This window comes from Ipomoea nil, unplaced genomic scaffold, assembly GCF_001879475.1.
Source record: "Ipomoea nil cultivar Tokyo-kokei standard unplaced genomic scaffold, Asagao_1.1 scaffold2845, whole genome shotgun sequence".
Taxonomy (NCBI): Eukaryota; Viridiplantae; Streptophyta; class Magnoliopsida; order Solanales; family Convolvulaceae; genus Ipomoea; species Ipomoea nil.
The window spans coordinates 9,012,712-9,030,838 of record NW_017619273.1 but is presented as its reverse complement, the minus strand read 5'-3'; the positions used below and the strand labels follow the sequence as shown (position 1 = coordinate 9,030,838).

The 18,127-nt window shown below is 44.0% G+C and overlaps 1 protein-coding gene across 1 annotated transcript; it reads left to right on the top strand.

The window, feature by feature from the left end:
• Positions 1 to 350: 350 nt before the first annotated feature.
• Positions 351 to 17,114, top strand: LOC109159944. The gene is made up of 5 exons (XM_019308057.1): positions 351 to 1,295; positions 1,812 to 1,940; positions 2,019 to 2,039; positions 2,285 to 2,779; positions 13,872 to 17,114. Exons 1-5 carry the CDS (start codon positions 351 to 353, stop codon positions 17,112 to 17,114), a joined length of 4,833 nt encoding a protein of 1,610 aa, XP_019163602.1.
• Positions 17,115 to 18,127: the final 1,013 nt, after the last annotated feature.

The following is an 18,127-nucleotide window of genomic DNA, read 5'->3' as shown; positions in this document are numbered from 1 at the left end:
AAATAGTTTGTAAGAAAAAACTAGAGGAACCTTATGTTTTATTAGTGAATTTTTAAAATTTTTAGTTTTAATTTTTTTTAAATTAAAAAAATTAAAAAATAAAAAATCCGTTTGGGTTTATTGTCCCAATCCGTTTGGGTGCCTAACGTATTTTGTAACATTGGTCCGAACGCTTTATTGTCCCAATCTGTTTGGGTTTCGAATTTATTTTTACGTTAAATTTTGAGATTTATGAAATTTAATTTAGATTATGAAATTAATTTCAAATTTATGATCGAATATAGGGTCGGTGTGGAAATATAAATAGCGGCTTGATGTCGACGGAACCCCCTTCGGATTTCTCTTCGCCGATGGCGACCAATCGGTCGCCGGAAGAACAAGATTTACTTGAAAGGAGTACAAGAAGGGCCAAAAGAGGCAGAGCTTCAACGGATATCAATTTCCAGTTTCCCCCCGATTCAGGTCTAATGGAGACATCGGTCGGACAAAGAACAAGCACACCGGACTCCGCCCAAGGAAGATCTCCGGCTGCGACTCCGAGCAATCCATGGAATCGAAGACCCTCCCAACCGGCTACTGAAGACAAGGCGGACTCGGATGACGATGAGATGGAGGCTAATGGCAAAACATACGACTACCCGGTTATCTTGGTAACCAAAGAAGAGAAGGAGAGACTTCGGCGTCCATGGCGGCGTTCGCTTATTTTGCGTGTTCTTGGACGGACAGTCGGCTATTCCTTTCTTCTACAACGACTGCAGCGTATGTGGAGAACGGAAGTCGGGTTCGAATTGATTGCTCTCACACACGATTACTTCATAGCCAAATTCGAATACCTAGCAGATTACGACGCAGCTAAATATGGTGGTCCTTGGATGGTTCTTGACCACTATTTGGTTACCCAGCAATGGAGGCCCAACTTTGATCCAAGGAATAGCAAGTTAGACAAGCTTCTGGCATGGATTTGTTTCCCCTCCCTCCCAATTGAATACTTCGACGATGATTTCTTGAAGAAGATTGGGAAAGTTATCGGCCGGCCAATCAAAATCGATGTCACCTCTGGTTTAGCCTCCAAAGGGAAGTTCGCAAAGGTATGTGCCGAACTGGACATATCCAAGCCTCTCTTGTCAAATTTCGTAATCAATGGTACAGAATGGCCTATCGAATACGAGGGGATCCACCAGATTTGCTTCAAATGTGGAATCTACAGCCACCGTATGGAACATTGCGGGGAAGATGCATCTCTCCCTGTCGATTCTGGTGTTGACGTAACCATGGCCAATCCCACACCGGATCCTGTTAGCCAAGTATAGAAACCCAAGGATAAATATGGGCCTTGGATGCTTGTCACAAGAAGGGATAGGAGAAATTTCAACAGAGCTCCCACTCATAACAATTCGACTCAGGGTGCTGTAAACCAGAATGTAGCGCCGGTCTCCTCGCAACCTCCGACGGCAGATATTCCAACGAATTCTCGCTTTGAGCCCCTAGCGGACCTCAATGATACCAACGACCAGCCAGCTTCTCTTGTGGACCAGCATCCTACCATCCCACTCCCCAGAATAAGAACAAACTACCGGGGATGACATCAACGCTCGGAGCATAGAGATCCTCAATTCACTCCCGGGCCTTCTGAACCTCCGCTGCCTTTTCGTCAACCGCAATCTTCCACCAAGACCGCTTCTAGGGGGAGAGGCGGCAGAGGATTCTATCCGAATAGGGCTGCCGCCCAGCAAGAGCACACAGTGGTCAGGGGATCAAGTGGGGGAAGTAATATCATCACCTATACGGTGTCTCACGGTGATGATAACCAGGTCACCCCCATTCTTGCTGATTTTGAGAACACCTTTAAGGAAGTCCCGCCAGACGAGGTTGATGATCCGGCCTTGGAACCAACTCATGTGGTGGCCATGCTGGACGATACTGGTCAATGTGACCCAATGGTTTCTGATAGGGAAGTCCCTCCGCGTCAATAGACATTCTCTCGTCTTTTTCATTAACTTTTTCTGTCTTTATGATAGTGTTGTCTTGGAATTGCCAAGGTGCTGCCTCCTCCTCGTTTAGGCGCACCCTAAAATATTTTTTGCACCTACATAAACCCTCTTTGGTTTGCCTTTACGAACCCAAAGTTTCAGGGGCCCGAGCAAATGTTATTTGTTCAAGTCTTGGTTTTTTAGATTGGATTAGAGTAGAAGCTGTGGGATATTCTGGGGGTATTTGGTTGCTTTGGACTGATCCTATCAAAATAGATATCCTGTACACTCATCCACAATTTGTTTCGTTTCAGGTATCTGAAAATAGTCTGGCGCCATGGGTTATGTCTGCAGTATATGGTAGTCCCAACATGTCTTTGAGGAAGCGTCTATTTACAGATCTGTCAGGACAATTTTTCCATCCCCAAGCTCCTTGGCTAACAGTGGGGGATTTTAACTCTGTTACGAATAGAGAAGAAGTCAGCAGCACAAGTACTTTCTCTGCTTCGCGTTGCTCCGACTTCAATGATTGGATTTATAGAGAAGGCCTTATCGATCTAGGATACTCAGGCTCCACATACACTTGGATAAGGGGCATGGATACACCATCTTTCAAGGGAGCCAGGCTTGATCGTGCGCTATGTAGTACAGATTGGAGCCTCCTCTTTCCTGGAGCAAATGTTCGCCACCTACCGATGCTAGGATCAGATCACTCCCCACTCCTCATATCCACTGCTAATGGTTCTCCTCACCAGCGCATTTCCAGATTCAAATTCAATTTGGCCTGGGCCTCACACTACAGCTTCCAGGCATGCATTCAGTCATCCTGGTCGAACGATCGAGAGTTAATGGCCAACTTAGAATCAACATCTCTCTCCCTTACTAAATGGAGCAGAAATGTAACTGTAACACCCCGTGTTACGGCCTTCAATCCCGATTAATTATTAAATTAATCCCGTTAATAATAATTAAATATGATTTAATTCGGTTAGGTTTCCTTTAATTAATTAATAAAGGTCCACCATGAACCGTGGACCCTTGCCTAAATTAGAGTCCTAAGCCTATTAGGAATAAAGAAAGTAAACCCTTTACTATTCAGATTCTAATTAGGAATCCTAGACCTAGTTATCTATTAGGAATAAAGGAAGTAGGCCTTTTACTATTCAGACTACGATTAGGATTCCCTTTAATTAATTAATATGGTCCACTATGGGCCATGGACCCTTATCCCTAAACCCAATCCTTAGTTCCAAAAGGAATAGAATTAGCAAGCCTATAATATTAGTTCCTAACCAGGACTCCTAAATATATAAATAGGGGACTTAAGAGGCACCTAGAACCCCCCACAAGAATAACGCCCCACCACCCCCAAAAGAGCTCCAAGAATCCCCTTAGGAGAAATCAAGAAAGCAAGGAAGCTTAAAGAAAGATCCTTCATAGCCAAGGAATTAATTAAGGCTAAGAGGTAACCCATGTCTCAACAAAACCTATTTTCATAGCTATGGTTTTCCCCTTAGGGTTTCCCCATATTATTGTGAATGGCGAGTATTGTGATTGTTATTGATGTTGATATAATGAGGAATCTTGATAATCTTGATATTGGGAGTTTCTTGATAATTATGATGTTCTTGATAATTAATTGGGATTCTTGATGATTATGTATTGTTCTTGGCAATTATGGTGTTTTTGATGATTGATTGGTATCCTTGGGGATTATATGTTATTCTTACCGAATCTTGCAATTAGAAGGCGAATCGTATTCTTGTTGATATAAAAGTGATTAGAACCCTAGGTTGTACCGTATGATATTGTTCTTGGGTTTTCGGGTGGGGAAATCGCATGTTTGGGTGTTGATTATGTTTAGAAAAGCATGATAGGGTATGTGCCGTTCGTTTCTCGTATTTGATCCGTTAATTGTTTACGTGTTGCCGTTAATTACGTTGTAAAGTGTCCAAGCATGGTTTCGGGTTCCACTTTGGTTCCCGGGGCGAAAAGTTGATGAAAAGAGTCAGTGGGGGGTAGGGGACCCGCCACCTACCCACGGCCGAGAACACTGTTCCGGCAGCGGGCAGCCGGCGGGCGGGCAGCTGCCCGCCGGTGACCCGCTGCCCGGAACAGTATTGCCCGGCGGGCAGCCGGCGGGTGACCCCCACCCACCGGCTACCCGCTGGAATCCTTCCCCCCCTCGGGACCCCGGCTTCCCCGTTTGTTGTTTCCCCGATCCCCGTGGTGTCCCAACGGACCCCGTTTGTCGTGCCTATGTCTAGTTTGGTATTTCGGGTACCATTCGTAGGTTTACGAGTCGATTATATTGCATGCTAGTTGAATTGGTACCCGGTTGACCTAGGAGGAAGAAGTATGAACCCCTTAGGACTATTCTTAGTTGGTGATGGTTCACGCATAGGTTTATTTATACGTTTATTCCCCTTCCCAACGTGTAATGTGGGTTGCATGTGCTTGCTATGTGTTATGTGTGCGTGTTACCCCAATTCGGTTGCGATCGGATTGGTTATTCCTGAGCTGCGGTTCAGAAGCCGGCTACAGTCAGATGGGAATTCCTGGCTGTGGTCGGATGACGGTATCCTGGGCAGCGGTCCAGAAGCTGGTTGTAGTCAGATGGGAATTCCTGGCTGCAATCAGATGACATTTTCCCGAGCAGCGGTTCGGAGGCTGGCTGTAGTCAGATGGGAATTCCTGGCTACAGTCAGATTACACATTCTTATGAGCTGCGGTTCATTGGTCGGTTGCGATCGACCCCTCCGTGTTGCGATACGGGGCAGGGTGCTGCGGGGCCGTGTCAGAGCTATATGCGCTGACCCTCATGTATGGGCATGCGATTGGTCCTGTGGCGCCAACAAAGTGTGTTATGTGTTGTGACATGGATGAGTTGTGATTACGAGTATCTTGGGGGATGTGACTATGGGATTTATATTGGGGATTGTTCATGTTGGGTTCTGATTATTGTTTATGATTTGCCTTATCTGCCTTATCTGTTGTGAACTGCATATGCTCGTTATAACTGTTGCTTGTGTCTAGCCTTATCTGTCGAGTCATTCCCGGTTTTAAAGCTAGAGTTCGTAGGATATATCTTCGTGCTCAAAATGGTTTTTCGTATATCTATATATATCTCTATATGTATTGTATTTCAACGCGTTGGAGTGGGTTACCAGCATCTCTCGCTGAACAGATATATTTGGCTTTCAGGCACAGAAGAATAAGTCACTGGAGCGCGCTAGAACTCGGAATGTAGAAGTAGATAGTTCCCTTTTCGGCCTGCGTGCCATATTATGCATTTACATTATTGAGGATATTAGTTAGTTAGCCTGTGCACCTGGGTTCTCTAGCTCAGGTGTGGCATAGCACCCCGTACACTTGTATTACGTTTTGGGATTTAATGAGATAATACCCTTGCTATATAAGTTTTTAAATGTCTTGAAAATCTGGGGTGTTACAGTTGGTATCAGAGCCTAAGTTTCACCCTAGGATAAAACTCTTAAGACCGGACTTTAAGACATTAAGCTTGAACTCTAGGTATTTAGGAACATAGGACTCAGGAATCTTAGGACGCGCGGTGAGATTGTGAAACCTACACATAACCTCCCCTCACTTTATCCCTCACTAATTTAAGGAACCTTCCCCTACGCTTACCACACCAGGTAAGGGTGCGAATAGATAAGTTTACTTCCACAACGCGGTAACGTACACTTACCCGGTAAATCACCTCGTCCTAACTCCCGTCAAAAGACTTGACAAGGACCCTGACCAAAGAAAAGGAAGATTTGGATGACTACTAAGAAGAGGCGTTACAGTCAGGACTGCTAAAAGGGACGGACTGCAATACGCACCAGCCCAGGGTAACCACGATAACCCCCGAGTCAGAAAAATGACGTGCACCTTCCGACAAGTTGCCTTATCTCGGCAAACCCGGGTTGCGGCTACAACAAACAGGAAGGAGAACTAGGACACCTATTAAAGTAGCAAAGGAACGACACCATTAGTCGAATCCTTGGGTGCAAGGTAAGTATATCGCGACACCTTGCGACCCCACCACCCCAATTTAAAGTATCATCCGCCCTGAAACCCCAGCATCTTGATACCCCTATTTGTTGAAAACTCCCACCCCGAATCCTTATTTACCTTAAGAGCAAATTCGCAACCGTCATGACCTTGCTCACCCTTTGTTGCGCTTAACCCAAACCCTCGGAAACCCTAAATTTTTATTGCCCTTAATCTAAGTTCATATCCCCACTCCGTTTGGAAACTCTGTTAAAAACCGTAGAGCAGCATAAGGCCCTTACCCTGCCCAGGGGCGTGAAGAACCGACATTCATTGATTCAATATTAAAATAAGTTGTTAGATAGGAATCGGCGAAGTAGGTGGAGGTTACGAATACGTATCACCCCACCCTTGCACGAAAACCGTGAAGGCTTCACGAGGAACCATAGCCTGTACGTACGCCACCGAGGAACGCCATGCGTTGACAAGAGCGGGCAAACAAATACGTTCAATATGTCAGGGGCCCTCGCTACAGAAAACATCGTCAAATAGGTGCAACAGGCCGAACCTCAAGGAGGAAATAAAGCCTTGCTAAGAATTTCATCCACCAAGGAAGGGATGAAACCCAATAGAACAAGAAAGACTAACCCGAAACCCCCTTACCCTTAAGAACCCTCGGCAAGGATTAAGAGTCAAGACCTAGGGGTTTGACCCACTAAACCGACTAGGTCCAGACTTCTGGACATCCGAGGGGAACGTGCACGGAAACCATCACGAGAATTCCCCTAGAAGCCATAGAGACGAAGGGGACTTCCACACAGGAAGATCAAACGAAAATCTTAGAATCAAACAAAGCCAAGGAAAAGGGATCACCAGTTCGACTGCACGCCACAACCAAGCCCCAAACAGGCATAATCACTCGAAGCCAAGAATCCTTAGCCCCTTTCCCTCCCCTTGCCAATCAAGTACCATTTCGTTAAAGAATCCGTCCTATCACACCAAACCTCGCTCTTGATCCCTCATTACAAACAAACCCGTACAAGGTGGCAACCTTCCTTCCTGTATTACAACCTTGAGACATCGACCCTATCCGCCCCTCGACTTTGAAACCTAGCCCTTGCACTTCTTACACCCCTTTAAACCCAGACCAAGAAAACATAGATATATATATGTATGTATATCTACCTCTAGAACTCGTGCTTAAGGATCAATGAACATTGTACGATGGGTCATCCTATGTATCCAAGTCCCTTTTATTGTGCACAAGGGCATGGGACTCGTCAGGACATGAATCTGTGCATTTTTGGGGTCTTTCCCGAAGGAATTGACTATTTCTAGTCACTTTCCCGCGGGTCCCCAACGGGTCCTTGACGGGACCTTGGCGGGTCCTTGGCAGGAGCTTGGCAGGCGGACGACCGCCCACCTCGCGCCCACTGGTACAATGTGCTGATTCCTTAACCCCACATTTTATTGATTTGTGGCGCACTTTTGTGCCTCGATTGAGGAATGTGAGTCTTGGGTAAGGAACCATGGACCACCCAAACATAGTGTCCTACGTTGACGCACGAGACACCATCGGGAAATCACAATCAATTACATTGCACGAGCAATTGAAGTTGGATCCTACGATACAACCGACTAGGGATGTTTGGCGTAAAGGATTGCGCAAACCAAGGAGGCAACTCGTGCAAAGAACCCACGGAAACCTTAAAAGTCAAAATGCTAAGGATGGACCGGGACCCCTCCAAACAATGGACATCGTTCGAGCAAATCAGAGGACTCCTTACAAGTTGTATGGAATCAAGAACTACGTAGCCCATGGTGCTAAGCAAAAGGGTGAAGAACACATTCGCGCCAAGACTTCAAGGGTCATTAAGGACCCACAAGGAAATGAGCCGACTCGTAAAGTCGCCAAGTCATCCCACAACGAGATTTGGTAACCGACTGCGCTTTAAAAGAAAAAGGGCACGCAAGGACACCTTCATCATTAAAAATAACACAAACAGGGCACAACAATGCCGAACCTCGGGTAAGACATGAAGTCTTACTAAGAACTTCATCCACTAAAGAGGAGATGAAATTCAATAAGAAGAGAAATTCAACCCAAAGTCCATCGACTCCCAAGAGACTTTGGGAAGAATTTGGGAAGTGCGCCCTAAGAGATTGGCTTGGTTGACCCAACTCGGTCAAGACCCTGGGCGCATTAAAGAAGTAAGTGTTGAATCACCACGGGAAATTCCCTCAAGAAAGAAGAGAAGGATGAAACCTTAGCCTAGGAAGCAAGGTCTAACAAGGATCTTAAAATCAAGCAAGCACCAACACCAAGGAAGGAGGATCATCAGCTCGTCGGCGCATCATGATCAAAGCATCTAACCAGATTATTCACTTGGGATCGAGAAACCTTAACCCATCCTAGCCGAATTCCTTTCCCTTCCTCGGAAAATCGACCCCTTCCTTATTTCAAAACCCTTTCTACCCTTCAGACCCCATTCTCAATCCCATGTTTTAACAATTCCATACAAGTGGCAACCTCACAACCTAAGTTGCAACCTCGAAAACTTGACCCTAATTCCTGAATTCACCGTGTCCTCAAGTTTGAAACCCACTCTCTTAGCCCTGTAAAACCCAATCGCTCCCAAAAACCCAACACACATAGGCGTGCAAGTATACAATTTCCCCGTGGAATACCTTCTCTATAGGACCACGGTTCTTCTCTTGACTCGTTAACCCTGCAATGATTTCCAAGCTTCGGGGACGAAGCTTCTCGTAAGGGGGGGAGAGTGTAACACCCCGTGTTACGGCCTTCAATCCCGATTAATTATTAAATTAATCCCGTTAATAATAATTAAATATGATTTAATTCGGTTAGGTTTCCTTTAATTAATTAATAAAGGTCCACCATGAACCGTGGACCCTTGCCTAAATTAGAGTCCTAAGCCTATTAGGAATAAAGAAAGTAAACCCTTTACTATTCAGATTCTAATTAGGAATCCTAGACCTAGTTATCTATTAGGAATAAAGGAAGTAGGCCTTTTACTATTCAGACTACGATTAGGATTCCCTTTAATTAATTAATATGGTCCACTATGGGCCATGGACCCTTATCCCTAAACCCAATCCTTAGTTCCAAAAGGAATAGAATTAGCAAGCCTATAATATTAGTTCCTAACCAGGACTCCTAAATATATAAATAGGGGACTTAAGAGGCACCTAGAACCCCCCACAAGAATAACGCCCCACCACCCCCAAAAGAGCTCCAAGAATCCCCTTAGGAGAAATCAAGAAAGCAAGGAAGCTTAAAGAAAGATCCTTCATAGCCAAGGAATTAATTAAGGCTAAGAGGTAACCCATGTCTCAACAAAACCTATTTTCATAGCTATGGTTTTCCCCTTAGGGTTTCCCCATATTATTGTGAATGGCGAGTATTGTGATTGTTATTGATGTTGATATAATGAGGAATCTTGATAATCTTGATATTGGGAGTTTCTTGATAATTATGATGTTCTTGATAATTAATTGGGATTCTTGATGATTATGTATTGTTCTTGGCAATTATGGTGTTTTTGATGATTGATTGGTATCCTTGGGGATTATATGTTATTCTTACCGAATCTTGCAATTAGAAGGCGAATCGTATTCTTGTTGATATAAAAGTGATTAGAACCCTAGGTTGTACCGTATGATATTGTTCTTGGGTTTTCGGGTGGGGAAATCGCATGTTTGGGTGTTGATTATGTTTAGAAAAGCATGATAGGGTATGTGCCGTTCGTTTCTCGTATTTGATCCGTTAATTGTTTACGTGTTGCCGTTAATTACGTTGTAAAGTGTCCAAGCATGGTTTCGGGTTCCACTTTGGTTCCCGGGGCGAAAAGTTGATGAAAAGAGTCAGTGGGGGGTAGGTGGGGGGTAGGGGACCCGCCACCTACCCACGGCTGAGAACACTGTTCCGGCAGCGGGCAGCCGGCGGGCGGGCAGCTGCCCGCCGGTGACCCGCTGCCCGGAACAGTATTGCCCGGCGGGTAGCCGGCGGGTGACCCCCACCCACCGGCTACCCGCTGGAATCCTTCCCCCCCTCGGGACCCCGGCTTCCCCGTTTGTTGTTTCCCCGATCCCCGTGGTGTCCCAACGGACCCCGTTTGTCGTGCCTATGTCTAGTTTGGTATTTCGGGTACCATTCGTAGGTTTACGAGTCGATTATATTGCATGCTAGTTGAATTGGTACCCGGTTGACCTAGGAGGAAGAAGTATGAACCCCTTAGGACTATTCTTAGTTGGTGATGGTTCACGCATAGGTTTATTTATACGTTTATTCCCCTTCCCAACGTGTAATGTGGGTTGCATGTGCTTGCTATGTGTTATGTGTGCGTGTTACCCCAATTCAGTTGCGATCGGATTGGTTATTCCTGAGCTGCGGTTCAGAAGCCGGCTACAGTCAGATGGGAATTCCTGGCTGTGGTCGGATGACGGTATCCTGGGCAGCGGTCCAGAAGCTGGTTGTAGTCAGATGGGAATTCCTGGCTGCAATCAGATGACATTTTCCCGAGCAGCGGTTCGGAGGCTGGCTGTAGTCAGATGGGAATTCCTGGCTACAGTCAGATTACACATTCTTATGAGCTGCGGTTCATTGGTCGGTTGCGATCGACCCCTCCGTGTTGCGATACGGGGCAGGGTGCTGCGGGGCCGTGTCAGAGCTATATGCACTGACCCTCATGTATGGGCATGCGATTGGTCCTGCGGCGCCAACAAAGTGTGTTATGTGTTGTGACATTGATGAGTTGTGATTACGAGTATCTTGGGGGATGTGACTATGGGATTTATATTGGGGATTGTTCATGTTGGGTTCTGATTATTGTTTATGATTTGCCTTATCTGCCTTATCTGTTGTGAACTGCATATGCTCGTTATAACTGTTGCTTGTGTCTAGCCTTATCTGTCGAGTCATTCCCGGTTTTAAAGCTAGAGTTCGTAGGATATATCTTCGTGCTCAAAATGGTTTTTCGTATATCTATATATATCTCTATATGTATTGTATTTCAACGCGTTGGAGTGGGTTACCAGCATCTCTCGCTGAACAGATATATTTGGCTTTCAGGCACAGAAGAATAAGTCACTGGAGCGCGCTAGAACTCGGAACGTAGAAGTAGATAGTTCCCTTTTCGGCCTGCGTGCCATATTATGCATTTACATTATTGAGGATATTAGTTAGTTAGCCTGTGCACCTGGGTTCTCTAGCTCAGGTGTGGCATAGCACCCCGTACACTTGTATTACGTTTTGGGATTTAATGAGATAATACCCTTGCTATATAAGTTTTTAAATGTCTTGAAAATCTGGGGTGTTACAGTAACACCCCAGATTTTCAAGACATTTAAAACTTATAAAATAAAGGTGAAATCTCATTAAATCCCAAAACATAATACAAGAGTACGGGGTGCTATGCCACACCTGAGCTAGAGAACTCCGGTGCACAGGCTAACTAACTAATATGCTCAATAATGTAAATGCATAAGCATGGCACGCAGGCCGAAAGGGAAACTATCTACTTCTACGTTCCAAGTTCTAGCGCGCTCCAGTGACTTATTCTTCTGTGCCTGAAAGCCAAATATATCTGTTCAGCGAGAGATGCTGGTAACCCACTCCAACGCGTTGAAATACAATACATATAGTTATATACATAGATATACGAAAAGTCATTTCGAAGCATGAAGGTATATCCTAAGAGACTCTAGTTTTCAAATCAGGGAACCGACTCGACAAATAGGGGTACACATAATCAACAGTCATAATCAAGTATATACAATTCTCGACATAGGGCACAGTTATAAATAAACACAACCAATAATCACAATTAAACATGTATAGTTTACTAGCAAGAATCCTATGGTCACGTTTCCATAACAGTCACAACATCAATCCTTCTTATCTCATCATATAGCACATTTTGTTGGCGCCACAGGACCAATCGCATGCCCATACATGAGGGTCAGCGCATATAGCTCTGACACGGCCCCGCAGCACCCTGCCCCGTCTCACATTACGGAGGAGCCGATCGCAACCGACTGATGGACCTTTGTCCTACATAATATTTATATACCTGACCGGTCTTTACCAGCCTGGTTAACAGTTGGGATGGTTCTCAGCCCATTCAACTGCCCGTATAGTGGACCTTTGTCCTATATAATATTTGTATACCTGACCGGTCTTTACCAGCCTGGTTAACAGCCGGTATGGTTCTCAGCCCATCCGACTGCCCGTATAGTGGAACTTAGTCCTATATAATATTTATATACCTGACTGGTCTTTACCAGCCTGGTTAACAGCCGGTATGGTTCTCAGCCCATCCGACTGCCCGTGTAGCCCGATTGATCTCAACCAAATCGGGGTGACATGCACACATAACACATAGCAAGCACATGCAACCCATATTAACACATTGGGAAGGGGGAAAACGTATAACGAAACCTATGCGTGGTCATCCACAACTAAGAATACTCCTAAGGGGTTCATACTTCTTATACCTAGGTCAACGGGATACCAATTCAACTAGCATGCAATATATAAGACTCATACAACCTACGAACGGTACCCGAAATATCGAACTAGACATAGGCACGATAGACGGAGTCCGTTGGGACACCACGGGGGTCGGGGGAACATCAAACGGGGAAGCTAGAGTCCCGAAGTGTGGGAATTTCCAGCTGGTAGCCGGTGGGTGGGGGTTTACCAGCCGATTGCCCGCCGGTATTTACTGTTCCGGGCAGCGGGTGCCCGGCGGGCAGCTGCCCGCCCGCCGGCTGCCCGCTGCCGGAGCTCCCCTTTTTGGCCGCGGGTAGGTGGCGGGTCCCCTACCCCCACCTACCCCCCACTGACTCATTAACACAATAAACGCCCCGGGAACCTTTGTGGAACCCGAAACCATGCTCAGACACTTTCAAACGCAATTGATAACACACGTAGACAATTAACGGATCAAAATCAAGAAACAAACGGCACATAACCTATCATGCTTTTCTAAACATAATAAACACCCAATCATGCGAAATCCCACCCAATATACCAAGAATAATACCATACGAATTCCACGATATAACCTAGGGTTCTAATTACAATTCATCTTCCAAAATCAAGATTCGGTAGGAATATCATACAACTATCAAGAACCTCATATAATCATTAAGAACATCAAGAACACCATGTCATTATCAAGAACGTCATATAATCATCAAGAACACCATAATTATCAAGAACCATCATCGTCAAGATCATCAAGAACATCAATGGAATCATAACACCAATTATCAATATAACGAATCATCAACATACAATAATATGGGGGATCCTAAGGGGGAATCATAACTATGAAAATAGGTTTTGTTGAGACATGGGTTACCTCTTAGCCTTAATTAATTCCTTGGCTATGAAGGGTCTTTCTTTAAGCTTTCTTGCTTTCTTGATTTCTTCTAAGGGGATTCTTGGAGCTCTTTGGGTGGTGGGGCATTATTGTGGTGGGGGGTTTCTAGGTGCCTCTTAAGTCCCCTATTTATATATTTAGGAGTCCTAATTAGGAACTAATATTATAGGCTTGCTAATGCTATTCCTTTTGGGACTAAGAATTGGGTTTATGGATAAGGGCCCATGAACTATGGTGGACCATATTAATTAATTAAAGAGAATCCTAACCATAATCTGAATAGTAAAGGTATACTTTCTTTATTCCTAATATGCTTATGACTATGTTTAGGCAAGGGTCCATGATCCGTGGTGGACCACGTTAATTAATTAAAGGGATTTCTAATCAAATTAAATCCTTTTTAATTATTATTAATGGAATTAATTAAATAATTAATTCGGGATTAAGGGCCGTAACACGGGGTGTTACAAGAAACTCCTTTGGCAACATTCTCAAGAGGAAAAAACATCTCCTAGGCAGATTAAAGGGTGTCCAGCGAAGCCTCTCAAGAGGACCAAGATTAGATCTGCTAAGGCTCAATCGCAGATTACGCAAGGAACTAGATGAAACTCTATACCAAGAGGAGCTATCTTGGTTTCAACGCTCACGGGAGGAGTGGATTAAATCCGGAGATCGCAATACACGCTTCTATCAACTTGCAACCTCTATCAAACAATCTCACTCCAAAATTCCACACCTTAGAGGCGTGGATGATCTGGTTATCTGCGAGGATGCTTTGTTACTAAAACACGTCCACGACTTTTATTTAGACTTATATTCAGCAGATAATGGGACATCCTTACAGAACCTCCAACACGGCTGCTTTCCCCACCTCCCGAATGAAGACTGGCACACGGTTAACCTTCCCATATGTGTAGAAGAAGTCAAAACAGCTCTGTTCGATATGGCCCCATGTAAAGCCCCGGGCCCTGATGGCTTTACAGCAGCTTTTTTCCAAAGGACTTGGTCTTCTACAGGCGGCTGCCTAGTTAAATTTACAATGCACTTCTTTGAGCATGGAATCTTACCCCCAGGCTGCAATGATACTATTTTGTCACTCATCCCAAACGTGCAGAACCCGGAATACATCAAACAGTTCCGGCCAATCGGCCTTTGCAACGTTGCTTACAAGCTTATAACCAAGATCATGGCTACCCGGTTAAAAGACATTGCTGGTAAACTTGTAGGCCCTCATCAATCAAGCTTCATCCAAGGAAGACAGATAATCGATAATTCTCTAGCCTATCAAGAAGTACTTAACTCCTTTCGTACTAAGAAGGGTAAAACAGGATGGATGGCACTAAAGATCGATCTTGAAAAGGCATTCGATAGGCTGTCATGGAGCTTCATCGAAGACACCCTCAGAGATATTGGCTTCAACCAGTCTTGGATAAGGAACATAATGCACTGCATAACATCATCCCGCCTCGCGGTTTTTTGGAATGGTCACCTGACGGATTGGTTTGCCCCGGAAAAAGGAATTAGACAGGGAGACCCTATTTCCCCTCTCCTATTCGTTCTATGTATTGAAAGGCTTAGTCATATTGTCCAAAACTCTGTTAATCATGGTACTTGGAAAGGAGTTAGAATTTCCCACAATGCACCTAACATGTCGCATCTTTTTTTCGCAGATGACTTAGTCTTTTTTGGGGAGGCCACGATGCAGCAGGCCTCGGAAATATTGAGATGCCTCGAGCTATTTTGTTCATGTTCCGGCCAGAAAATCAACAATACCAAATCATCCCTCTTCTTTTCAAAGAACGTGGATCCCAGCATCAGTCAACAGATTTCGCAGGCTTTAGGAATCTCCACTGTTCCAGATATGGGCATCCATTTGGGACTGCCCACAATCCATGGCAGATTTAACAAGGATTTATTCAAAGGCATTTTGGAGAAGATCCAAAATCGGCTTGCAGGATGGAAGTCAAAAACTCTGTCATTAGCCGGCCGCCACATCATGATCCAATCAGTCCTGACTGCTATTCCTTATTATTCTATGCAGACTATGCCATTCCCGTTAGGTGTGATCGAAGCCATAGAAAAGATCATACGTAGCTTTCTTTGGGGCGCTAAGGACGGCATCAGAAAATGTTACTTAGTCAACTGGGACACTGTCACAAAACGTAAGGATAATGGTGGTCTTGGTATCAAAAACCTCAAACACATGAATTTGGCTTTCTTAGCAAAGCTTGCCTGGAGACTCTATCAAGACGAAGATTGCCTATGGATCAAACTCTTCAAAGCTAGGTATGGTTTAGTTCCCACTGACTGGACCTCTTGGCTCCCACATACCAACAGTTCTATTGCTTGGAGATGCATTCTCCAATCCCTGCCATTTGTTCGCAAGGGGTTAAAGTGGCACGTAAGAAATGGAGTCTCAACCCGCTTTTGGCTAGACATATGGCTTGATGACCGTCCGCTACTTGAATGTATTACTGCCCAAATAGCGCCCTCATCTCTGAACAATTATGTGACAGATTACTGGATTCCAGATGAAGGTTGGAATTGGGATCTGTTAGACCAGCTTCTTCCTGTAAGTCTACTAAACAAACTCTCTACATTCATTCTCCAGCAAGACTCCCTCTTGAATGATCAAATAGTTTGGCATAAGGAACCCAATGGCTCCTTCTCAGTCAGCTCTGCTTACGACACTATCTCCAATCCTCCAATTGATGTTGAAGCATCCAGATGGAATGCCATTTGGAAGCTTAAGATTCCTAGCCGCATTTGCTTTTTCTTATGGCTTGTCAGGCACAACAAGATCATGACCAATCTCTGCCGCACACAACGCAAGCTCACAAACGACGATTCCTGCTGGACTTGCGTAGGAACACCCGAGGATACTAATCACGTTCTTCGCTTTTGTCCGGCGGCCGAAGCTATTTGGACAGCCATCCTCCCTGAGTTTCACGATAAAACGAAGCACCTCCCCCTTGTTCCTTGGCTCGATAAAGGTGTTGCAGCCAAAGGAAATGGTAGAAGACCAGTAAGCGACAACATCACCTTCGCTGTCACTCTATGGTGGGTATGGAAATGGCGAAATGAAGCTATCTTCAAGAACTTAGTCAAGCCACTAAGCGTCAAAGTCCAGCAAATCAGAACCCACATAGAAGATATCAACAATTCCTTTGCTAGATGCATGAACCCTATACCCACAGTTGATCAGTCCTGGAAAATGCTTACTTGGAAGAAGCCTCCACCAGGTACACTCAAATTAAATATTGATGGTTCGGTTGCACCTCTCTCCCTTACAGCAGGCTGTGGTGGCGTAATAAGAAACTCTTCTGGTGAATGGATTACCGGCTTCATTGCCAAGCTTGGCACTTGTACTCCCCTCGAAGCGGAAGCCTGGTCCATCTTAAAAGGGATTCAGTTTGCTATTGCGAAAGGATACTCTAATGTCCTAATAGAAAGTGACTCCAGCGACGTCGTCAACTTCCTGCAAGACTCAAGACCCTCTTGTATAGCTGCCCACAACATCTTAGAGGCCTGCAAAAAAGAGCTCCGACGCCTCAACCATTGGCAAGTTTCTGCCATCAACCGCGAGCAAAATTATGTAGCTGATGCTCTTGCAAAAATGGCTATCAACCACGACTTTGGACTCCTCTCCTTGACAGATCCCCCTGACGAAATTACAACTTTACTAGATAATGACAGGGATAGTCTACCAGTTTGGCGTATCACAATGAACTCTTTGTAATTCTGTTGCTTTGCTTGGGTTCCCCCCTTCCTATTTTTATAAAAAAAAAATATAGGGTCGGTGTTGATATCATGATGCACCCAAATTAGATTAGTAATACATTTATTATTTATGCACGAAAATTTTATATTTTTCTTTTTAATTAAAAAAAATCATAATTGTGTTTCAAGTGTTTTCAAATCACCAGTGTGATTCCTTCTTTTAATTTATTTTTTGAAATCTAATTCTTTAATTATTTCATAATCAAGCATATAACACTACGACTAAATTTATAATTTTTAGGATAATTAGAGAACTAGATTTCAAAAATTAAAATATAAAATTACATTGACAATTTCAAAACAATTGAATAATTAAAATTGTGATTTTCTTTGAAGTATATTATCATTTATTGTATGTTGATGACATACTTTTGTAATGTAAAAAGAATTTTTCTTGAAAACATAAATTTAATTTATATGAATTTATAATAACAATTTAAATATAGATTAATTCATCATATTATTACGTGTGACCCGCTCTTGCCCCACAGAGAGGTGGGTCAACCGGCGATGGGCCAAATCCTTTATATGTATAAACAAAAATATATATGTTATTAATTTGTAATCTTGTAATTTATTTATTTTTATTCTTTAAAAAGAGGGGTCCGCCAACTTGGATGGGATAGGTTAGGATTACTTGAACCCTAGCTTGCGAGTTTTGTAGTTCTGGTTTACAAAAACTCAAAATATTTAAGCCCAATGTGTGACGGGTTAGCTTACTTTGATCGGACTATCATTGCTGAAAATTATGGAATTTCCGACCACCTGAAAATGATCTTAAATCAAGTCGAAAGTCTTGTTCCGACCACTTTTGGTATCCGGAAAAACCTTTGTTACTATTTCCGACCACTTTTTGCTTTCGACTTGATATAAGATCACTTTCAGGTGGTCGAAAATTCCATAATTTTCATTAGTGAATATTTAGACACTTGAAAATCATTGTTATCGAACTCTTAAGAATCAAGTAATTTA